We start from the raw sequence: 24,961 nt of genomic DNA on the forward strand, positions 1-24,961 counted from the left end.
CCTGCTCAGACCATGCTATGACTTTATTTTTGGAAGGATGTTGATAAGTTGCAGTATGCAGTGGAAGGTGAACAGGACGGTGAAGGAACCCGAGTTCATCGCATTCCTTCGAAGGAATTGGGGATGTTCAGCCTGCAAAAAGCTCAGCTAATAAGTGTCTGAGGCAGGATTTGAATCCAGGCCTTCCTGGCTCCAAGTTCAGTGCTCTGAGAAATCTACCCCACCCTGCTTACTGTGGTTTTCTTGTTCCTTCTCTCAGGCCTCTCTGAAATCCAGCTAACCCTCAGAGGAGAGCTCTGCCTGGTCATTAGACAGGGCCAAAGTTACTGATCAGCAAAAGCTGGGAGTCACTCGGGTGGACAGCCTCGTCTCGCACCAGCTCTCACACAAGACTGATTTCTATTGACTGTCTGACTGTGCCTCGTTCTTGCAGCTTTTAAAATGAACTTTCAGGTTCTGAGAGTTCTATTCAGGTTCTATTCCGAGAGGCCCTTTGAGTTAACCAAGCATGTGAAAGCTCATATGGTAATGGTTGATTAGCTGAAAGAGGTCCTTCCCTCCTGTGCCCTGATAGCCTTGCCAGGGGGTAGATCCAAGAGGCCAGTCTCCTCACTCTTCTCTTGGCTTTTACCACTCTCCCTGTCCAGCTAGAACACAGGGCTCTTTACCCCTCTTCTTCTTCTTCTTCTTCTTCTTCTTCTTCTTCTTCTTCTTCTTGGCAATTGGGGTTAAGTGACTTGCCCAGAGTCACACAGCTAGTAAGTGTCAAGTGTTTGTTCTGAGGCCGGATTTGAACTCAGGTCTTCCTGACTTCAGGGCCAGTGCTCTATCCACTCCGCCACCTAGCTGCCCCACTCTTTACCCCTCCATCTGATTTCAGAGCGACTCAGCCTAAGTAAGGAGGTCCAGTGGCTACCCCACCTTGCCAGAGGGACCTTTCCACCAGGGTTCCTCAAGTGCCTTTGGAATTTTCAGGATCTCACTTCGGCTCTTGGAGAAGGAAAGAAGATGAAAAGGAGCTAGAATTGTCTTAGGCCAGAGTGGTTCTTGTCGTGCTGGTGGCAGAGAAGCTTTTCTGAAGGGTTTTCTTCACTTTGTCTCTGGGAGCTAGGGAGCGGTTTGACCAAAACTCACCCCTTTCTACACAGGGGTCGGCATGCACTACACGTGACTTGCTTGAAGTGATTCAACAGACAAAAATCTGAAGTTTAAACAAAGCAAATAACTTAGAGAATGATTGGTGATTTTATAAAACATCCCTTAAATAGAGAGAATTCCTTCAGGGTCGAGATAGGATCACAGACAGGGCACGCTAGCTTGGGAGGCAAATTCAGGGTAAGAGTGACAACGTTTCCATGTGTGTTTGTACCCCCAGGACGGTGTCTGGCACAGCCTGTAGGCTTTTGATAAAGCCTTGTTGAAGGACTGGTTGATTAATCCAAGCCTTGGCTTAGTCACTCAGTGGCTGTGACTTGGAGACAAGAAGACGTGGGTTCAAAGCCTGCCTCAGTTTCCTCCTAGTTGTGGGATCCTGGGCAAGTTATAAACTTCTGTTTCCAAAGCCTATGGATTTCACCTTCGCAGCATCTCTCGAATACAGCCCTCTCTCTCCTCTGACACTGCCTGCCCCCTCACCCAGCCCCTCATCCCCTCACACCAGGAGTATCGCAATGGCCTGTCGGGGTCTGCTGGTCCCCAGTGCTTCGTCTCTTCAGCTACCAAAGGGATATTCCTAGATCTCAGGCCTGACCTGTTCCCAGAATCATGTTTTCAAAAGCATAAAACAAAATAGAGAAGATTGCAAAGGTGACTAATTATATTGAAATGCAATTATCAAAAAAAAAAAAAAAAAAAAAGCAATAGGGTGGCAGGTTAAGAATGGCTGCCCTGGATTTTTGCTATGGAATGGGGACCAGTGGGGAACAGGCAAGTGTTCATGGGTTAACGATGCTCCCTCCTAGGCCGTGCCCAGCTCTCTTCCTCTCCTGGCCTTCCTTTGGTCTACTCTGCCCACCTACCTTGCCTTGGGTGCTGGCTTCTTCTTGTACACTTCTTGCCTCCCTTTTGCTCTGGGTGACCTTCAGTATTCATTCTTTGGACACCGTGTGGCTTGTGGTTATATAGCATCTCCAGGAGAGTATTATTACCAGTAATATAATTATAGTTTACATTTATTTAACTCTTGAGTTCTCACAAAGGACTTTACACATTACCTCTTTTTGATTCACATAACAACCCTGGGAAGTAGGTGCTTTTATTATTTCCATTTTACAGATGAGGAAACTTGAGGATGATAGAGGTCAAATGATTCGCCCAGGGTCACACAATTAGTTAGTGTCTGAGGCAATCCTGCAGTAAGTATGATTTGAGCTAAGTATTGAAAGAGGCCAGGGAAGCAAAGTGTGGAGGTGAGAGGATCGGGCTTACCAGGCACGGGGAATGACCAGGGCAAAGGCTTAGAGGTGGAAAACACAGTGTTTTGTTCAAGGTACTTCAAGACAACAGTCAGTCGATCAGTCAGTGAGCATTTATTAAGCACCTACTATGTGCCATGCACTCTGCTAAGTGCTGGGGATACAAAGAAATGCAAAAGACAGTCCCTGCTCTCATGGAGTTCATAGTCGAATGGGGGAGGCTACGTACAAGCAAGGGTAGCCAGGATAAATTGGAATTAATTCACGGAAGGAAGGCAGTGGAATTAAGAGGGCTTGAGAAAAGCTTCCCATAGCAGGTGGGTTTTAGCTGGGCTTGAAAGGAGCCAGGGGAGCCAGGAGGCAAGGATGAGGAGGAAGAGCATCCCAGGCATGGGGCACAACCAGAGCAAACGCATGGAGGCCAGAGATGGAGGGTCGTGTTTGAAAAACAGCCAGGAGGCCATTGTCACCGGGTGAAGAGAATGTGTGAGTCCGTGTTTCAGGGAGGGGGTGGTTGTGAGGCGTAAGAAGACTGGGCATAGGGCTCCGTTATGAAGTGCTTTTAATGCCAGGGATTTTGCATTTTATCCTGGAGGTGAGAGGAAGCCACTGGAGTCAGGGAGGGGGAGGAGAAGGGTGATATGGTCAGGCCTGAGCTCTAGGAAAATCCCTTTGGTGACTGAAGAGACAAAGGACTGGAGGCTGGCAGACCCTGAAGGCCATTGCAGTAGTCCTGGTGATGAGAGTCTAGGGGAGGGAGAGGGCGGGTAGTGTCAGAGGAGAGAAGGGGCTGTATTCGAGAGATGCTGCAAAGGTGAAATCCATAGGCTTTGGCAACAGCTGGGCTGGAGGTGAGGTGGGGGGGGTGGTCAGAGACAGTGAGGAGTCCAGGATGACTCCTAGGCTGGAGCCCAGGAGCCTGGGAGGAGGGCGCTGCTCGCTACGGTTGCAGGAAGGTGGGGGGGGGGGGGTTTAGGGGAAGGATAATAAGGTCTGTTTTGGCCGTGCTGAGTAGGCCAGTGTTGCTAGAATGTAGATCACATGCAGAGGAGTAGAAAAGAAGCTGCCAAGGGAGGAAGGGACCTGCTTATGAAGAGCTTGAAATGCCAAACAAAGCAGTTTATATTTGACCCTTTTCTATTTAAACTCTGTACAGTACCTCGTACACAGTAAGAGCCTAATAAATCTTGGTTGAATTTTTAAAAAATAAGTGTCTGACGCAGGAGTCAAATGCACGTCTTCTGACTGCAAGTCCAATTCTATTTATGTTGCACATTTCAGAAAGAATTATGCCATCCTATTAAAAAACTGGCCTACCCTATCTGTTGTTAAGTGATGTATTCCTGTATACAGTGTGAGAGGTATATGAGTCGCTATTTTTTTCAACTGGCAAACTACATCAGATGCAATAACAGTACTTTATTGACTGTTGACAGAGGGAGGTCCTTCCCACCTCCGCCCTGACAGCTGGTGCTGGAAAAGCTGCCAAGAGCTATGAGAGGGATAGATGGAGACTAGAGACCGTATTAGACTAACCTAGGAAGTAGCTCTGAATACATTTGGCAAGCCAATTCGAGGTAGTTGAGCAATGACTAAGGCTGCTCCAGGATCAATGGAGGAGAATGTTTAGGTCCTTCCTTAAAAGATTTTTTAAAAAGTGAGATTCTAATCTCTGGTTATTGATACAAATAAAGCAAAGTATTGTGTATTTTAGATCTGGCTTTCATCTGGTCCAACTCTATCATTTTACTGAGTAGAAATATATGGCTCAGACACAACATCCATCATAGCTCTATCTTGGGATCAGAGCTAGTCTAGCCCCTTTCATTTTTACTGAGAAGGAAACCGAGGCCCGATGGAAGGGACTTTCCTAAGGTCTACACTGGTGGCAGAGCTGGGTTTTGAACCCAGGTCCTCTGACTCCATAGTGTTTGCTTTTCCACTATACCACACCACCCTGGGAGCCAGTGAGATTTTGAAATGAGAGAAGATCGAGACTTGGAAGGATTTATTGTCTCTGATCTTTTGTGAATGCCAGAAAACAAGCAAACAAACAAACCCAAAAACCAAATAAAAGTCCAAACCATTCCTAAGAGTGCCTTGCACATTGCATGCACTTAAATATTTACTTAATTGGATAGAACTTAGAATATTCCCAAAGTGAAGAGTCCAATTGTGATGAACCAAAGATCTTGTTTCTGGCATTTGGAGCTGCCTTGAAAGACTTTGTGCAGGAGGTTTGGCTCCCCCATTTGAGGTGATAATTGCTTCCAAAACAGACACTGTGATTGTCTGGCTGTCTTGCCAGGGATGTAAAGATGTGCTATCACTCAGACCTTTTGATCTTTTTTTCTATTAAAAAAAAGCCAGCTCGGGACAAATAAACAACTAAGAAATCATTTTTTGAATAAGTAATAAGAACACGTCCATGAGAGAGAGAACGTTCTCGAAGTGTCTGGAAGCTGCTGTTTCCTATGACTTTGGACATAAACACAGAGGTCCACGAGTATCAGAAGTGAAGTCTTATCTTTTCTATCTCCACAACCTCTTTGACTCTGTCCCTTCCCTCCTGAGATGACCAGCCAGTCAGGGAAGTGGCTAGAGTCCTGGACCTGGAATCAGGAACATCTGAGAGCCAATAGAATCTCAGATCAGCTCAATGACGTTGGGCAAATCGCTTAACCTTCATCTTGCTTATTTGCCTTATCTATAAAATGGGGAGAAACAATATCATCTACCACCCAGGGCTGTTGTGAAGATGACCTGAGATAATGTTTGTAAAGAGCTTTGCAAACTTTTAAAGTGCTATATAAATGCTGGTTATTATTATTGTTGTTGCCACCACCCTGGTTCAGGCCTTCATCATCTAGACTATTATTATCCCTTAAATTGAAGCTTTTTTTGGTTATGACTTTTTAAAAATTCATAATTTAAGCTTTCATAGGCAAAGTAGAACAGAAAGAGGATTGTATGTGAAACTGCAAATCTGTATTACATGTACTTTGATTTTCCTTTTAAGTGTAGTGAGGGGGTGGCCCACCCATTGGGGCAGTGTAGCCTGCAAGAGTGGTGTCTGACATGTCATTTGTACTCCCCTTTGTCTGTGCTGCTTCATGAACCCCAACCTACTTCACATCATCAGTCATGGGATTCTTCCTGGAGCTGGGGACTGGCCATGGTCACATTGCTGTTCTTCAATCACTCTCTTAGGGCCATAGGGATAACCCTAATGTGGAAGGAAACACTTCTACTAGTTGCTACTGTGGGTCCTGAACCCCCCACTGGTGTACTTCCCATTTATACAAAATCAATCAGTCAGAGTGATACCAATGACTCTTAGACATAAAACATTTATTAAAAAAATAAGGCAAAAGCAATAATACTGATATCATTTTCTCAGCAGAAGGCAAGAGCAGGAATAATCAAACATGACATTTATTAAGCAGAGGGCAAAAACTTCTATAACAAAAAAAAATTACAGTCCACTCAAAAACCTGAGTCATATGCTTCCAGCAATGCATAGAGTATTTATGGGAGAGAGAAGACACATACTTACATGAATGAGGAAACCCACACACCAGAAGCATGTCACAACTCTGGACTGCAGGCTTTGATGTCCTTGACCCCTTCAAGAAAAATCTGCACCACACAAAGCTGCTTCTTTGATAAATGCCCCTCTTTGGTCCTTACCAATCTCCTGATGGGCGAAGTTGGTTCTCTTCTGCTTTCTAACCAATAGATCAGCGACACCCTCTGGAGTTCACAGTCACATTTAATAGGGCACTAAGAAAATGTTATACTTTTTTAGCAATGCAAATGTGAGGATGTGTCTGTGTGTACACACATACATACATATGCATCTCCCTACGTCTATAGATATGTTTGTATATACATATATATCTATATACAGAGACATGTGTATGTCTCTATATTTGTTTTTCTATCTATATAGAGACACACTCATACACAAACATTATGTTTGTTTAGTGATAAGTAATTCTCTTCAGCCAGAGAAGTACAAAACTCTCTAAGGTGACTCTCTGGGCAATTGAGACAAGCCCAGCCTGCCTTTCATTTAAAGGGATTCTGCTTTCTCTCCTGACATCTTCTAGCAAAGCCAAGCCAAGCCTCTTCCCCAGTAAACCCAGCTTATAACAAAACAAATTCAAAGCCTGTTTCCCCCTTCTCTTTCTTTCCCTCTCAAACTATAGAGGGTAGTAACAGGTAGCAAGGAACTGTCTGAGTTTTTCCCCCCTTTCTCATGATATAGATGGCACTACAGAACAGAAAACATAGAAAGCTATGTATGTGCAGCAGCAGAGTTAAGCTCTCCTCCAATCAGCACTGTAGCCAAAGAATCCTTTCAGCTGAACAAGTCTTTTTGCCAGTCAATCTGCAAAACATTGCCTCTCCCAATCAGAAGACTCCCGTCAAAGCAGCTGAAGAATCAGCTTTCTCCCAAACAGCAGACTCCCGTCAAAGCAGCTGAAGAATCAGCTTTCTCAGCTGGAAACTTCTTTGTTTAGCCTTCCATGGCTTCTTGTGACTCCTCTTTTGCTCAGCTTGCCCTCCTGCTACTTCTGCCTCTTCCTTCTCCTTCTCTCTCTTTCTTCCTTTATCTACTAAAGACTCAAGTCACAGCTTCCTGCTAATCAGTGACTGTTTCTGAAAGATATGAACTCCACTGGCCTTTAATAATAATCTCATAGTCCCCAAACAATCATTTGGTTTACAGCTTCAGTTGTAAATGTTGAAAAAAAAAAAACAGCCACAGAAAATGAGTCAATGGACAATAATGCCCTGCAGCTTGAATTACCTCCATCATTCTTCAAACTCAGGCTGCTGAGAGTTTCTCTTAGTATGCTATGATCCCCCAAAGGGCAGTTCTCTATCTGCTCCTTGGAACAATCTGGCTCTCTCCTCAATATTTTATTTTTATCAATATTTTATTTCTCTGCAAATTGATCTTTACAAGGTTTTCTTTTTTCCCTCATACACAATTTTTTGGGTCACTTTTAGCAAGCAAACTCTTCATATGAAATGGGTTGTACCTTACAGAAGCGTATAAAGAATTCAACAGGTAACTTTCAGATTGCTCCTGTTGGTTTGTCTGTCTTTCCTTCTGGTTTTCCTTCTGTTTTATTCTGTGCATTGCTTTTATTATTTTTTCAATTATTTATTTATTTTTAACATTTTTTAAAATTTGAGCTCCAAATTCTGTCCTTCTCTCCTGCCCCTCCTCCACCCATTCGGAAGGCAAGTACTATGATACCTCATTATATGTATGAAGTCACACAAAACATACTTCCATATTAGCCATGTTGCAAAGAAAAAAAAAAGCAAGAAGAATAAAGAGAGTGAAGAAAAGTCTGCTCCAGGCTACCCTCAGAGTTCATTGGTTCTCTCTCTGAGGTGGATAGTATCATGGGTCCTCTGGAGTTGTGGAGGATCACTGTTTTGATCAGAGCAGCTAAGTCTTTCACAGTTGTTCATCCTTATTATATTGCTGTTATTATGTACACTGTTTTCCCTGTTCTGCTTATTTCACTTTGCATCAGTTCACGTAAGTCTTCCCAGATTTTTCTGAAACCATCCCTCTCATCATTTTCAATGGCACAGTAATATTCCGTGACAACCATATCCCACAAGTTGTTTAGCCATTCCCCAATTAATGGGCAATCCCTCAATTTCCAGTTCTTTGCTGTGCATTGCTTTTAAATGCTTCAATGACCCTCTTTTCTTTTTCGTTTGTGGGGGGAGGGAATCTCCCTCCCAACTCCTACCCCCAATTGAAAGAGAAAAAAAAAACCTTTGCAACAAATAATTTACATTGAAACTTGAAAAGTTTAGTCACATTAGCTACTTATCATTAGACCCCAAATATCAAGGACTGTATGTGTGTGTGTGTGTGTGTGTGTGTGTATGTGTGTGTGTGTTTGACTTTTAAAATAAGCAGAGTTCAGTAGAAGCGGTCTAAAAGCCCAGACACTTTCATTGGGCCTCTTTGACTCCTAGAACGGGTTGCTTTGGCACAGTGTCAACACAGCCTGACTCAGGGGTTCAGGAGAAGCTTTCGTGGCACGTGACACTGTGGCTGCTGAGGGACAAGGGCTCAGCCTTGATTTAAGTGTGTGTTTGTGTCTGTATGTGTGTAATACTCACAGATGTAACACTTGCTCCTCACTGAATCTTCACCCCTAAGAAAGGCTAGTGTTGTGAATGCTGTTATCCATTAGATTGCAAGCTCCTTGAGGGCAGGAACTGTCTTTTGCCTCTTTTTTGTATCCCTCGCCCTTAACATAGTGCCTGGCACATCGCAGGTGCTTAATAAATGTTTATTAATTGACTGTTGTGATAGTTTGTAACTTATTTTATTGACTGTTGGGATAGTTTGTAACTTATTTTATGTACTCTCAATTTTTTTAATGTCTCTTCCTTTTTTTTTTCTTTAAATCTTCTAGTTTACTTCACCTTAAAGTCAGCTTTCAATACCATATCAAATGAGAGGGAGAAACTGAAGCAGATGATAGAGCATGAGTCCTCCTCATCACCATCCGCACAGATTGTGGGTCTGAAGCATGCCTTATCATCCGTAAGTTACATGTGTGTTATGGAGGGAAGATATAGAACTGTCCTAGCAGCTAAGGGGACACCGTAGTGTATGGAGTGCTGGGCCTGATGTAGGGGAGATCTGAGACCATACACTTAGTAGCTGTGTAACACCTGGCAAGTCATTTGACATCTGTCTGCCTCAGTTTCCTCAACTATAAAATGAGGATAATGGCAGCACCTTTCTTCTAGGGTTGTTAAAAGATCAAATGAGATATTTCTACAAGTATTGTATATTTGTAAAGTGCTTAGCACACAACCAGCACATAGTAGACGTTTCACAAATGCTTCCTTCCTTCCTTCTTGCTCATGTCTTCTTATCTTGTCTGGATCCTGGGTTCCCTGGAGAGTTCCTGAGGGAATAAACCAACTAGATGATCATCATTTTCATTCAACAAAAAAACTCAACCAGCACTTATTAAGCGCTTATTGTATGTAGTATTTAACATGTCAGAGTCCTCAGGCAAAACTAAGAATGTAAGTTTCAGAATTTGTATTCTAGACTGTGACTGTGTTAACTTGGGCTCACACTCAGCCTTTGTAAGCGACTATGAATTTCAACAGGTGCTAATGTGACTGAGAGAGGGAACTCCTCATTTAGAATTCCCAAGACGAGTGAAGTCACAGGGCCAGCCCCTCCCTGCAATCCTCTCCAAAAGTTACAGTGCTGTACAATGAGAATTCACACGTGTGTATAGGTGGCATAGGGATAATTCACACACATGCATAGGCAGTGCAGGGGTTGTTCACATGTGTATAGCATTTCATTGTTTGCAAACCACTTTGCTGCTTACATGGAGTTTACCTGATCTTCTCTCTAGCCCTGGGAGGGGGTTGCTAGTATTATCCCCATCTTACAGAGATCAGATGACTTGGCCCAGGTGGGAAAAGGGACGTTGTGTTCAGGAACAAGCTTTGCAGGCCAGTTTCCCTGGCATGGGTGTGTGTGAAGAGGGGTCACGGGAAACAAACCTATGAGAGCTGGGAGCCAGGCTGAGGGGGGCATTCAGCACCCAACCCAGGGTTTGTTGGGATCTGAGAACCTTTTTAAAGGCCAGGCTGGGGTCAGCACACACACAGATTCAAACAACTGTTCTTTGGATTGGCGATAAGCCAGCTCTTATGGAATGGCATTAGGGTCTGAGAGGAGTGGGGCTGTTTTCATCCCCCTCCATGCACAGATGAAAACAAGGTGATGCTGCCTTTTCTCTGACATTCCTACCCATGGAGAAGATCACGATTACTCCAATGGAAACCCCATTCACCCTCCGGCCAATTTGAGAGTTGGCCATGTAGTTAGAACAGAAGAGGTCTTTCTTTTCATTGTGGCATTTGCTCTTAGGACTGATCAGAGATCAGGACTTGTGTGTCTTCCTCTTTTTGGCTGGGAGTGTGGAGGTGAAGGGATGGAGAAGAAGGGGGTCTAGGAGGAGCCTCACTGCCATCAGAGGAGAAGGCTGCCAAACTTTTTCAGTAAGGTTTGTGCCTTTCTCTCCATCTTTACAAAAGCTGCAACAGAGACAGCAAAGCTAAGACGTGTGATGGGCGAGGCCAGGATCCTGGGAGAGCATTTCAGCCATGATTTCGTAATTTTTACCTGCCTTCCTTCCTTCCTTCCTTCCCTCCTTCTCTCCTTCTCTCCCTCCCTCTTTCTTTTTCTCTCTATCTCTCCCCTCTCCCTCCCTTCCTTCTTTCCTTCCCTTTTTCTCTCCCCCCTTCTCTCTCTCTCCTCCCCCTCTTTTCCTCCCTCCCTCCTTGCTTCCTTTTCAAGTGATCTGTGCATGTTTTAAAGTAACCTGCACATGTAATCCAAATTGACCTGGGCAGTGGAATTTCTAGAACTGAGTGACTCCCCTCCCCCTACCCCACCTCAACCCTATTAATTTCCTCACTGAGCTCATCTCTCCACTTGCCCTGGGAAGAGTCTCTTGACCTCTTTTTTTGCGTCAGAGAGAACACAAACATTCCACATGCACCAATAATGAGCATGGCCCTCCCGACCCCAGCATCTTTCGGAAATGAGGCATCTTCTAATGGGTGGGAATGTCAGAAAGAAGAAACCAACTCCCTTTGCCTTTGAGAGAACCCTTGTGTAGAAAGCCGAAGTGGGCAACAGGGACTCCCTTAAAGGCAAAGAAAGGATAATCTGACATGCTCGCTTACACCCCACTATTTACCTGTTCCTGGTGCCCTTCTAAGAGGAGGAAACATACTCATCTTTCAGAGCCGGATGAGTAAGTACACACACAACCTCAAAGAATGAATGAATCCCTCCTGGTTAGGAAGTCTATCGAAGGCCATTTCTTCTAAGCCTCCTAACCACGTCTCGGTCCCCACTGATGCCTCTGTCTCCCATTTGGCTGTGGTCAGGATTAGGCAGGTATTAGCTGCTGGTAGGGCAGGGCTCAGTGGAGGCATGGGAGACGCCTGTTTTCTTTGGCAGTCACAGGAAGGGGAAGAAAAGGGGTCAGTCATGAGCAACCTGGCAATAGAGGAGGGTTAGAAAGTTGGAGAAGAGGCAGGAAGCTCTTGAGCCAGACTGGCCACGTCTCAGGCCCAGCCTTTACTGGCATAGAGAGCTTTGAGTCCCATTTTCCATCATCTTCTTAAAAAGCAGCTGTGTGGCTTCTTATCCTGATACAAAAACTCAAACCTGAAGCCAGCACAAACGGGCTGAAATCTGGCATTGCAGGTTTTCTCTTTCCTTTTTTTCAACATCTCCATCCCACTGTTTGTATGGGTTTGGACATACCCTTCCATTTAAAAAGAAATGTTCCTCCAGAAGAGCCCTACCTAGCCTGAAGTCTCCTGATGATGTGGAGGTGACCCTGAGTTCTCAAAGGCCATGGCAAGCTCTAGCAAGCCAGAAAGGTTTAGAATGTGGACCTGGGAGTAGACAGATTGTGTTTCTTTCAGCCTAGGAAGGGACCCACTTCTGGGAGGATAATGGGATCACACATTTAGAGCAGAAGTCAGTTTATCTTAGAAATCACTCCTCAAGAAATCATTAAACATTTATTAAGCACCTGCTATATGCCAGACATTGGGGAGAGAAAAAAGAGGCAAAAAATAGTTTCTTCCCTCAAGGAGCTTACAATCTAATAGTTTAGCCTAGAAGGTCTTACCTGCAGCCCATGAACTTGCCAATAATTTTTCTTTTTTTTTGGTAACTGCTTTTCAATAAAATGGGTTTCCTTTGTAATCCTATGTATAAAAATGTGATTCTGAGGAATCTTTCTTTCTGGCTTTCCCAGACTCACTGCCAAAAGGGTCCATGACATACACATGTGGTTTAAGAGCTAGTCCAACCCTTTTCCTTTTGTAGATAATCAAACCAGGGCCCAGAGAGAGATAGCCAGCTTGTCCAAGGGCGCACAGGTAGTAGGATCGGTGATCTGATGGCTTTTATTTCAAAAAGTATTATTAGGACCTGGAATAAGGTGGAAGGAAGGGGCATCATCACTTGGGTTGAATTTGGCAAGGCTGTTCAGAGGATCTCAGAGCTCATCCAAGTGTGAGCCGAGGTTCTCAGTGGACCTATGAGGGTGTAGAGTTCAATAACAATGGATAGACCAATCCTCCCACGAATCTCTTGTGCCTATCCCATCCAGCCCGTTGATTCCTGCCCTTTGTGATACGTCTCCTCCATTAATGTGGCCCCAATATTTTTTTTAACATGTTCCAGGCCCTAGCACAAAACACAGACCTTAAAGACCGCTTACGTAGAATCCATGCTGAGTCCCTGCTCCTCGATTCTGCTGCCGGTGCCAAGTCAAGCGATGGTCTGGCAGAGGTGGGTACAGGCTTCTCTTCCATGACTGCAGTCCCCTTACTGCATGATTCCTTTTCCTGACTGTGCACTTCCTGCCTGATTCCTCCCATTGTGAGGGGTGCTCATAGACCCAGCCTTGGGCCATCCTCGTTTCCTGTGACTTCAGGACAGGAGGGACTGGGGAGCAGGTTTACTTTAGCGATCAGGCTGGCTGGGTTTTGAAATCATTAATGAGAAGCCTCTTCCCTTTTATTTATCTCTCTTTCATTTTCTCCTAAATACCACCACCCTCTAACAGGTATCAGTGTGTGTGCGCGCGCGTGTGTGTGTTTGTGTGTGTGTGTGTGTCCGCGCACGCCTGTAAGATGAGCTGAAGGAGGGAAAGGTGGCTGAGTGAACCCTCGGAGGGTCTCATAAAGAGACCAGACTTGCCTCCATGAGCTTTCGTTCACCACTTTCTTCTACAACTGTTCCTACTCTTTCTTTATTCTCCTCTTCCATCCCTTGAAAGATTTTGAGGTAAATAATGATAGAAAAGGGGACAATCATCTCCTATAAGGGGAAGTTTGTGTTGTTAACTAAGTTGAAGTCTCTCTGCCAATTGTACATCAAAAAGCCTGGCTTTCAGGCAACTGCTTTGTTATGAAATCTCCCTCTTCCTCTAAGATGAGGAGAAAATCTCCAGATGGGTGCTTTGCCTAAAATTAGCCGTGGAAAGGGGCAAGTAAGGTAAAGGATGCTATATTTAGCCATTTGTTGTTTATTTAAGACACGAGCAGATTGGTTTAACGGGCAGCGTGCATGGTGGAGTGCATTTCAAATCCAGAGAGCTGTGTTTGCGGTAGAATGGAAATGGTCTCTGAAGTGGCTGCTGATGAATCTGCATGTTTCTGCTTCATTTCTTCCTGGGTGCATGTGCACAAGAACCGCTTTGGAAATTGTTGTCACAATTATTGCCTCGAAATAAGCTAGACATAAGAAAACAGGATGGTTTTCCCCCCATTTCGCTCCATAATGTGATTCTTTCCTGATTTCTGGAATTTGGAATTTAGTTTTCTTTCTTTTTTTTTTAAAAAGGTGTGCATTTTAATCTTCCTGTGTGTGCAAATCATTTCTTGTGATGCTTCCTATCTTGATTATAGTCATTATGTAAGTTTCCAAGGCCACCAATTATCCTAATGACTTGTGCCTTTCTTCTTTCCCTGGGATTGGTCATGGACGTTTCCAAATGGATGTAACACACCCTAATAATAGCTGCCTTGTCGACAAAGTAGAGGCCTCTGGGGTTTTAGGTTTGTTTGTGAAGTTCGACTGTGGGTTTTCTTACTATGCCCCAATTTAGAAATGGAAGCAGCCTGTTCTAGGTGGTGCTACAGTGAGCCTAGAGTCAGAAAGACCGGAGTTCTAATTCAGCTTCAGATACTTTCTAGCTATGTGACCCTGGCAAGATGCTTCTGTTTGCCTCAGTTTCCTCATCTGTAAAATGGGGATAATAATAGCACCTACCTCCCAAGGTTGTTGTGAGAATCAAATGAGATAAGTGTAAAATGCCTGACACATAGTAAGCGTTCTGTAAATGTAAGCTATCACCATCACCATCATCATCATTATGATTAAACTTTCATGAAAATTTTCCTAAATGATTGCTCTCAGCTTGGTTCCATTGGATTTCCCTGGGGCCTTAAGATCTTGCTTGGGGTTTGGGTCTCAGCTCTGAAGCACAGGGTGGGCTTGCCCCAGAAGGGTGGGAGAAGGACCAGTCAAACCTCTGCTGGGCCAGAATGAATTCCTAAGCAGTCTGGGACAAAATATTGCCATTGTCAACCACTGAAGAAACTTGGGTTAGAGAGATCTTAGCCAAGATAGTCATTTCTTAGTTAAATATTACCTAAGAGATACAGCTGGAATGTGGAAATGGAAGAAACAGTGATCCCTTGAAAGAGTACAGGGGAAAAGCTGTTCTGGGTCAGTGGAAGGAGCCCTGGTGGCGCCAGAAATCCTAGGTTTGTGCCTCAGGCCCACCATTTATCAGCCCTGTGACCTTGGACAGATCTCCTAATTCAATTCAGTTTCACAAACATTTCTCAAGCAGCCAGTCTGTGGGCCAGTCTGTGTACCAAGGACATGGAGACAAAAATGAATTACCCTGCTCCTTCCTTCAAGAAGTTTACAGTCTCCTGGGGTGGAGAGGGCCGGGGGAGGAGGATATAGTTTGTCCAGTAACATAAGTGAGGCTGGAGAGAGCCCTTCAAACTAGGGTTGGGGGGGATCAGGGAAAGCTTCCTAGAAGGAAGTGACCCCAGAGGGGAGCCTTGTACCAAAGTCAGGATTCTAAGAAAGAAGGCATTCCGTGCCTGGGGCATGGTGTATCCAAATATATGGAAGTGAGGAGTGTTCCGGGAGTGCTCTGCATGGACCAGTTGGGTTGGAGCTGGGGGTTAGGAAAAGAAGGAGCAGAAATTAGGCTGGAAAGGGGTGGTGGGAGCCAGACTACTCTTTGAGCCTCAGTTTCCTCCTTTGTGAAATGGGGGCAATGATACTTTCAGGAGATTGTTGTAAGGATCCAATAGGTTGTTTGCATATAGAGTAAAGTCCTCTGTGAACACCAGGGATCTACCACAGATTTGTAAGTAGAGAGAGAATCAGGGAGGGGAAGCAGAGAATCCACAGCCTCATTAAGTTTGGTACCATATTCTACAAAATCTTCCTTCAAAGATCTACCTTGATTTGGTCATTTTTATTGTTTTATTTTCACCCCAGAAGAAGAGTTTGGGCAGCTAGGTGGTGCATGGCTAGAGCGCTGGGCCTAGAAGCAGGAAGACCTGAGTTCAAATCTGGCCTCAGACACTTACTAGCTGTGTGACCCTGGGTAAGTCACTTTACCCTGTTTGCCTCAGTTTCCTCATCTGTAAAATGAGCTGGAGAAGGAAATGGCAAACTGCTCCAGGATCTTTGCTAAGAAAACTCAAATGGGGTCACAGAGAGTCGGACACGGCTGAAAGGCAACAAGAGTTTGTTTCATTTTCTCTGGTTTTTTTTTTTTCAGTGATTCCATTCCTTTTGTTGGGAAAGCCCTCCTGTTTGCCCTCCTGGGCCGTTCTGGAAAGTCAGCACAAACAGCTAGCCCCCGACTATACCAATAACTGACATTTCCCTTGCACTTTCAAGTTAACAAAACATTTCCCTTAGAACGTCCCAGGGGTGCGAGATCGAGCTCTCCTGGGTGGGACCAGATTTGTTCTGTTTGGTGACAAAGGGCAGAACCCAAAGCTGTGGCAGAGGAAGACTGAGGTTTCATGGAAGTCAATCATACGTTTATTTTTTAAAATTAATTAATTTAATTATTTTTCATTTTCAACATTCACTTTTATAAGATTTTGAGTTCTAAATTTTCTCTCTTCCTTCTATTCCCCCCTTTCCAAGACGGCGTGCAATCTGATATAGGCTATACATGTATGCTCATATTAAGCATGTTTCCACATTAGTCATGTTGTGAAAGAAGAATCAGAACAAAAGGGAAAAATCAAGAGCAAGAAAAAACACAACAAAAGAAAGAGAAAATAAGATGCTTCCATCTGCATTCAGACACCATAGTTCTTTCTCTGGGTGTGAATAGCATTTTCCACCTTGAATCTTTTGGAATTGTTTTAGATCATTGCCTTGCTCAGAAGAGCTAAGTCTGATAAAGTGGGTCATCACACAGTGTTGCTGTTACTGTATACAATGTACTCCTGGTTCTGCTCACTTCACTCAGCATCCGTTCATGCAAGTCTGTCCGGATTTTTCTGAAATCCACCCGCTCATCATTTCTTATGGAACAATAGTATTCCATTATATTCACAGCTTGTTCAGCCATTACCCAATTGATGGGTAAACTGAGGCATTTTAATTTCCAATTCATTGCCACCACAAAAAAGGCTGCTATAAATATTTTTGTATGATCTCTTTGGGACACAGATCTAGAAGTGGTATTATTGGGTCAAAGGATATGTGCCATTTTATAACCCTTCGGACATAGTTCCAAATTGCTTTCCAGAATAGTTGGATCAGTTCACAACTCCACTGACAATACATTAGTGTTCCAATTTTCCCACATCTTCTCCAATATTTATCCTTTTCCTGTTTTGTCATATTAGCCAATCTGATAGGTGTGATGTGGTACCTCAGAGTTGTTTTAATTTGCATTTCTCTAATCAATAGTGATTTAGAGCATTTTTTCATATGACTATAGATGGCTTTAATTTCTTCATCTGAGAACTGCCTGTTCATATCCTTTGACCATTTATCAATTGGGGAATGACTTGCAATCATGCATTTATTAAGCACCTACTATGTAGCATGAGCTGTGCTAGACACAGGATACAAACAATCATTCCAAGCCCTCAGGAAGCTTACATGGACATATATAAGTTCATACAAATATAGGGATAAATGGTAAGGATACAAACTGTGATTTCCTTGTAGTCAGGAAACTCTGTAGTGTGGTTACTCTTTCCACCAATGCGGAAACATTGCATATTGGCACTTTCTTTGCAGCATATAGTTTTACAGAGTCTCCTAGATCGCAAGAGGTAAAATTACTTGCCCAGGGTCACACAACCAGGATATGTCAAAATTGGGCTTGAATCCAGACCTTCCTGGCTTAGAGACCAGTTCTCTATCCACTATCTGCCATGCTTCCTCTGTAAAAACTCAGGAGGTGATTTTTTTGGGGGGAGAATGAATAGCTGGGAGGTTCAGGAAAACCCTGAGTAGATGGTAGCTGTATGTACAGTGGACAGTGTGCTGGGCCTGGAGTTGGGAAGATCTGAATTCAAATCCTGCCTGAGATACTTACTAGCTGTGTGACCCTGGGCAAGTTAGTCAAGCCTCTGCCTCAGTTTACCTATCTGTAAAATGGAGGTGATAATAGCACCTACCTTCCAGGGTTGTTAGGAAGATAAACTGATAGAATATTTGTACAGCACTTTGCAAACCTTAAAGTACTATACCAAATATTATTATTACATATTTTTGTTATTATTAAACTGACCTTTGAAGGAAGTGAGGGAGTCTCACAGGCAGAAAGATGTAAGGAAAAATTTACTCAGAATTACAGCTCCTCGGTAGTGAGAGCTGGGCAGTGGGCGCACTGAGACCTGCTGCCCAGGAGGATGGAAGGCCTTCTGACTCTCAGGGATTCTCCCCATTTCTCAGATGCAGGAACAAAGAAAGAGAGAGGTGAGATCACATGAATGGGGAAAAGATGGGTCCTCTCCCAACCCCTGGCTGTTCCTGTGCTCTTCCTTTTGTTTAGAATGCTCTTTGTAGGTCGTGTTTCCCCCATTTCTACCTTTATTAGAATAATCATTCCTCAGCGAGTTAATCATTCATCTTGAACGACAAAGATGCCGCTTTGTCATTGCCTGATCTGAGATTTGTAGCAGTTGGGGATTTGAAAACAGAGCCCAAAGTGCTCCAGGCATGGGTGTCCTCTCACCCCAGTAACACTGACCTAAAAGCCTTCACAGAGAAGAGGACCGGGGAGACCATGCAGGCCACAGTCCAACACCCCTCACTTGACAAAGGAGGAAAACAAGGCACCAAGACCTTCCTCATTTGCCCGACAGCTGAGCATCTGGGATTCCGCCTCGAGCCCTCTGGCACCAAACCCAGTATTTTTTATTGCTGCCAAAAGCAGATATGACTTACGTTTGTCCCAGTTAATTTTCCGTCTTTTTATCTTGGCCCAATATCCTACCCTTCCAAAGTCTTTTTGGAATCAACCCAGTTGATGCCATTTTTCTATTTCTTTACGCCCCTTTTCAGTGTCTGGCTAAGCTTCCCATACTTCTCCCTGTTTTTTGCCCCAGGTGCTGATTTAGCAGTGACTTTAGCTGACTTCCCCAGCAATGAAAATGTCAGTGTTTTGCCCCCAGGAAGCTCAGCTGCTGCTTCTTGGAGACCGAGTATGGAATGTGGCCCTGGGTGTCTTTTAAGTGGTTCATAGGCATGACAAACAAGAAGACAGATGGTGTTGGCTAGCTGGCTTGGTGGATGAAACTTGTCTCCAGAACTCCCATCTTCATTTCCTAACTCCTAGAGCCCCCTCCCCTGCAAGCCCCAGGCAGCAAGGTTCCCAGTGTTATACTCTGATATTCCTTCCATCCCCCGTTCTCACCTTTCCCATCCCACTTTCCTTTCTTGCTTCCTTTTTTCTTTTTTCCACCCTTTTTGCTTCCCTCCTTTTGTTCCTTTCTCCCTTTTTCTTCTCTTCCTTTCTCTTTTCCTCCCTTCCTTTCTTTTTTCTTCTCTTTCTTTCTCCTTTTCCCTTCTTCTCCCTTCCTTCCTTCCTTTTTTCTTCCTTTCTTTTCTTCTCCCCCCCTTCTTTTTTCCTTTCTTTTTTTTCTCCTTTCTTCCTCTATCCTTTCTTCTCTCCTTCTCTTTGGCATATGAATTATGAAGTGCCATCTTGGAAATGATGATGGCATCCTGGGTTGTATGAGGAAGTTCTTGTTAACGCCTTTCCTGGGTCTCTCCCCTCCGCCCACAGTGTAGATTGTGACCCCTCTGTGAATCTGTCACCTTTCAAAGTTGCTGTGGATGAGAAATGCATCCACCTTTAGTTGACCTGCTGATGACTTTCTTAGAATCACTGGATTCCAGATGGGGAAGAGACTGCAGAAGCCATCTAGTTTAAACCCCTCACTTCACACAGAGGGAAACTGAGGCCCAACAAACTCAAATGACTTGCTGAAGATCACACAGGTACCAAGCATCAGAGGTGGGATTTGAACTCAGGTCCTCTGACTGCCACTATCTACCACACTGCCTATGTCACTGAACTAGGAGAGACTGGGCTTCAGAATATGGACAAATACTCTTGTTCTGGTTCTTCTTTCACTCCATGACTAATGTGGACATATGTTTAATACAATCATACATGTATAGCCTATATCAGATCACGTGCCGTCTTAGGGAAGGGGGAGTGGGGGCAGGGCTGAAAAATTGAGAACTCAGAATCTTACAAAAGCGAATGCTGAAAACTAAAAATAAATATATGTAAGAAAATGCAGACACACAGTCAATCCCCGACTCCATCCTCATGGCCTTCCCGGCTTGGTGGTGTTGTTCAGTCATTTCAGTCATGTCTGACTCTTCGTGGCCCCCATTGGGGTTTTATTGGTAGAGATACAGGAGTGGTTTGCCGTTTCCTTCTCCAGCTCATTTTACAGATGAGGAAACTGAGGCAAACAGGTTAAGTGACTTGTTCAGACTCACACAGCTAGTAAGTGTCTGAAGTTGGGTTTGAACTCACATCTCCTTGACTCCAGGCCCAGTGCTCTATCCACCGCACCACCTAGTTGCCCTACCAAAGCTGGTGCTGTACTGGTACAATCTTTGAGAACTTAAGGTCATCCACGTAACAAAGACTCCAGAGGAAGATTTCGGTTCTTTTACTCTTTGTTAATAATTTAAAAAATGAATGCCGATCCTCAGTACCTTCATCTTATGGGCCTGTGGAATGGGCCTCAAGCATTTAAACTCTTCTTTTTCCTTGGTTGTCTGTATCATTCCAAGGGCCAGCCTATGAAGTGTTATTAGATGTGTGAGTGATATGGAACAAGCTTATTTAGCTACCATGATAGAATCGTCAAGTCACTTGGTGCAGAGTATGCTGTTGGGCAGCACCAGATGGGCCAATGCGCCATCTTCTAAGTAATTGAATGGCACTGGCTCGAGTCTTTTCCCAGAGAGGAGCAGGAGGATTTCCTGTATCCCATTTTGAGTGTAGGTTCAGAGTGTCATGGCCATCTTGCCCAGAGAGCTTGAGGCCATCCTTGAGGGCTGGGAAGAAGTGGGGATTCTGGGCTTACTGCTCTGACTTCTTACTTTTTCTGAGGCAGATAAAAGAAATTTGAGGGAGGGAAAGGGGTCGGTAACTGTGGTGGATTTCTTCTTCCTGCCAGAACTAGGGCTCCTTCCTAGCTCAAATCCACCCAACCTGCCTTCTGTGCCAGAGATGTGTTGCTCTTCCCCAGGAGAAGGAAATTAATATCATTCTGAATCTCGTGCACAAGTATGTTCAGATCTTTGGTGCAAGTAAGAGTTAGAAAGCAATTGTTAGCATAGAGGGAATGATGGAAGATGGGCAAGGGAGTATGGAGAATATTGGATAACTAGATTATCCTATTACAATTAATGTTTTTATTTCTCATGTGCATAGACCTGGTAAACTCTTGAATTTATTTCTTTCATGTTAGCTAGGGGTATAGGAAGGTTTGGAGGCAGCTAGGTGGCCCAGTGGGTAGAGTGCCAGGCCTGGAGTCAGGAAGACCTGAGTTCAAACCCAGCCTCAGACACCCACTACATGTGTGACCCTAGGCCAGTCACTTAACCTCCATTTGCCTAATCTGCTGGAGAAGGAAATGACAAGTCATTCCAGTATCTTTGCCAAGAAAACTTCATAAGGGGTCACAAAGAGTCGGATGAAACTGAACAACCACCATAGGAGGGTGATATGAGGACCACAAGAGGTTGGGAGCCCTTTGCATAGAAGGTGGAAGAAGGAGGAAACAGAAAGGGTGGGAATTCCATTTCAGAAAAAGGTTTTTTCTCTCTTGAATGAAAAAAAAATTGTCTCTGTTGGTAGAATATCCCCTTGCCTTGAAATGTGAGTGGTGACCCGTTTCTGTGAGTGGCCTGTCCAGGGCCTAGGGAACTTGGCTTTCCACTTTGCTCAGTGAACGTTTGGGCCTCTTGATTTTTGGAACTCGCTCCCGCTTTGAAATCGAAATCTGATCAGGGGTGCTCCGGGACTGATTTTTTTAAAGATTCTTCTTTGCCTTGTACCTTACAAATTTCCAGATAGCCTTTCTCAGTGTCTTGGTTTGGTTTGGTTTGATTTGAAAATAGGAGATCTCTGGAGAAGAAAGCAGAGCCCTCGTCCATCAGCTCTCCAATGAAAGTCGGCTCTCCATCACAGACTCCCTTTCAGAGTTTTTCGACGCACAAGAAGTCTTGCTGTCTCCAAGCTCCTCAGAAAATGAGGTTTGGCCTTTACTTCTCTTTAAATTTTAAGATAGTTTTTGTTACGTTGCTTTAATGAGCCATCTACAACAACAACTAATAATAATAATAACAACAACAGATTTGCATAATGCTATAAAATGTGCAAAGTACTTTTCCATATGTGTTGTCTCATTGGATGCTGTGGAGTGAGGGCCCATGTGCTCTGTGATGACAACCTCTGATTAAATGTGGCTGGTACGAGCACGCCTGGGTGGGGTGGGCTGGAGTAGGAGTAGGAGTAGAGATATATGGGGTTTTTTATTCTGCCATCAAGTAGCTTTTCTTTGAGCCTTGTTAGCCCTTATCACTTCAAACAGGACGGCCTATCCCCTTCCCCCACACCCTGGAGACTCTCAAAGTACCCACTGGAACTACAGAACAGCCCATCCCCCCAAGTCCAGGCTTTTTGGGAGAGGAGTGAGGATGAACATGGATGTGACATCTCCCTCTCACTTTACAAAATTGGCTCGTGGGCAGATGGATCAAGGCAAAGCAGCACTTCAGAAACTCTCTTCAGCTCACAACACGGGAGAGTGATTAACTTCTAGTGAATGTGTTCACCTTAAGCAAAATTCCACCGCAGTGAAAGAATCTGGCTTTCTCCCATAGTAGCCTTTGTCCCAGTGGAATTTAACCCGTGTGTCACCGTAAGATGAACATTGTCACGTGAGCTGATGAATAATTGTGTTGCCAGGTTCTGTCCTGCTTCAGTGAGTTGGTGAGAATCCTCCGTTAGTTCGGTCGTTGAGAACAAATGAATGCCGCTCCCAGGGCTTGTTTTCGTGAGTGGGGAAGGCATTCTCCTGGCAAGCTCACATATGGTATTGATTTCCATAAATCCTGTTTTCATAGATAATAAAACTCTAAACTTCAACTCAATCTGGCTGAGTTTTTTCTAACTAATTCAGAAAAAATAAGGGTTTATTATGATTAATATTCCAAATGGGGCTTCTGCGCAATTATGATGATACCATGAGTTTATTTGATGCTTTTCTGATAATGAGCCACACCATTTAAGAATGAATATTGCTTGATTCCAGTAAATGGCTAAAAGGCTTTGAATGTCTTTTTTATCAGACTGGAGGAGGTAGCTGCGAAAATAGCATGATCACAATGCCCTGAAAAACATTGGTGCCTCATAACTCAAGGAGCATTGAGCCATTTGGGGAAACCATCCTAGCCACCATTTGTTCACCTCTCGTGATGGTGTGGCCCTGGAACGCTTGGCTTAATGAAGATATTTCTCTCTTCTCCTGCAGGCTTCTGATGATGACTCATACGTCAGTGACCTAAGTGATAACGTCTCCATGGATAACCTCAGCAATGATCTGGAGAATGAGAGGCAGACTTTGGGTAAGACCAAAACATTTTCCTGTCTAAAAGGCAATGTTTTTCTCCTCATGGAGCAGGAGCACTTATTAAGCACTGGCTATGTACAGGGACCAAGCCAGGCCCTATGAAGCCTCCATTGGGTTGGAATGTCCTTAAAGACAGCAGCCACTTTTTGTCTTTAAGCCAGGGTTTTATCCATAGTAGGTGCTTAATAAGTGCTTGTTGGATTAGTCACAGAGAACCAGAAGGGCACACATCAGGAGTTTAAGACCTGGTCCTAAAGTAGTCCTCACATGGTGAATGTAGTGGTCCATTCTGCCAATGGTATGGGAGGCATTAGTGCCCCCAAGGACCAGTCGCTAGGTTAATAGTATCCACTGCTATTCAGAGTTGTCTTTTTTCCCCTACTGTATGCCAGAGAGGTCAGACTCAGGACCTGCAAACTCCCCTGTGGCCTGTATCAGATTAAAATGAAATTGGGAAATGTTTTCCAAAATAAACAAAAATATAATACAACAGAGATAATGTTAATTTGCCATTTTCCAAGTCACGACGTAGCCTGTGAGAATCCATTTCTATTTGCTGTATACATTTATCGCCACAGGCTTGAGGCCGCTAAACTAACAGCTTCAGGGAACACCATCCTTTGTCCATCCTTCTGGTTGTCTGTGGCCACCAGCCATGGTACAGGACAGGCCTTAAGGACAGAAAATGGGGACTGCTGGGACCAAGGTGGAGAGGCAGATGGTGGGTGTGAGCCCGTGGCCAAATGGGAGAAACCAAGCGAACATGCCGCCAAAGAGATCCATGCTCAAAAAGATGGGCCAGTCATATAGCAGGAGCAAGGAATAACTGACGGTCCATCCATGGGCTCCATTGGTACCTTTGTGAGGTCAAGGGAAAGTGAGGATTGGCCATCAGCGTGTTGGATGGACCCCACAAGGGGAGCTTCTAGAAGCCTAGATGAGAGTCACCCCGCCTGGGTATTCAGAAATGGGTTGTGGTCACTAGCAGGAGGCCCCACATTCATGAGATCACAGATCATAGGACCCTAGAGGTGAACCCAAAAGGGACCTCAACAGCCAGACAGCCATCGAGTCCAACCCCATCTTTTTACAAAATAAGGAAACTGAGGCCCAGAGAAGCTAAGTGGCTTGGTGAGAGTCACACAACTAGTAAGTATCTAAGGTGAGATTGGAATCCAGGTCTTCCTAACTCCCAATCCAGTGCCCTATCCACCATCCCAAGCTGCCTCTTCCACTCTGTTGGAATATTAGAGCATTTAAGTGTCTCTTGTATGGCATGTAACATGGCGGGCTTCCAGGGTCCTCAGGAGATTGGAGTGGGGGGAATCACAGTTTTGAAAGTGACAAGTACCACATCCTCGAGGTTATGCCCCATGAGAGGTTCTGAGAACACCCCCTTCCAGCCAACTGAGGCTCTGTCATGATAAAAAGGATACCCTAAGTTTGTTTGATTCTTTTCTTCTAACAAGTCATAGCATTGAAGAGTAAATATTGCCTGATTCCAAGAATGGCTAACAGGCTTTGTGAAAATGGCCTCCTGGGGGCAGCTAGGTGGCACAGTAGCTAGAGCTCCAGCCTTGGAGTCAGGAGGACCTGAGTTCAAATCCGACCTCAGACACATAACACTTAGTAGCTGTGTGACCCTGGGCAAGTCACTTAACTCTGATTGCCTTGCAAAAAAAAAAAAAAAGGAAAAAGAAAATAGCCTCCCAGCAATCATAGCAGATTAAAAAAGCTTCCTTGCATGTGGCTTAAGG

General features: G+C 44.3%; 1 protein-coding gene across 9 annotated transcripts in view; it reads left to right on the plus strand.

Moving 5' to 3' along the window:
• Positions 1–24,961, plus strand: part of LOC114050442 (oxysterol-binding protein-related protein 3) — a 151,881-nt gene that overhangs the window by 92,262 nt on the left and 34,658 nt on the right. For 5 of the 9 annotated variants that reach the window (XM_027872124.1, XM_027872127.1, XM_027872126.1 and 2 more), the window contains 4 exons: positions 8,876–9,006; positions 12,709–12,816; positions 21,691–21,825; positions 23,106–23,199. In XM_027872124.1, coding sequence (XP_027727925.1) covers positions 8,876–9,006; positions 12,709–12,816; positions 21,691–21,825; positions 23,106–23,199 — 468 coding nt within the window. The remainder of the gene's footprint in view (positions 1–8,875; positions 9,007–12,708; positions 12,817–21,690; positions 21,826–23,105; positions 23,200–24,961) is intronic. The other 4 variants (XM_027872129.1, XM_027872131.1, XM_027872130.1 and 1 more) reach the window with 1 other exon arrangement.

The sequence above is a fragment of the Vombatus ursinus genome, unplaced genomic scaffold (genome assembly GCF_900497805.2).
Source record: "Vombatus ursinus unplaced genomic scaffold, bare-nosed wombat genome assembly UNPS02014799.1, whole genome shotgun sequence".
In the NCBI taxonomy this organism is placed as follows: Eukaryota; Metazoa; Chordata; class Mammalia; order Diprotodontia; family Vombatidae; genus Vombatus; species Vombatus ursinus.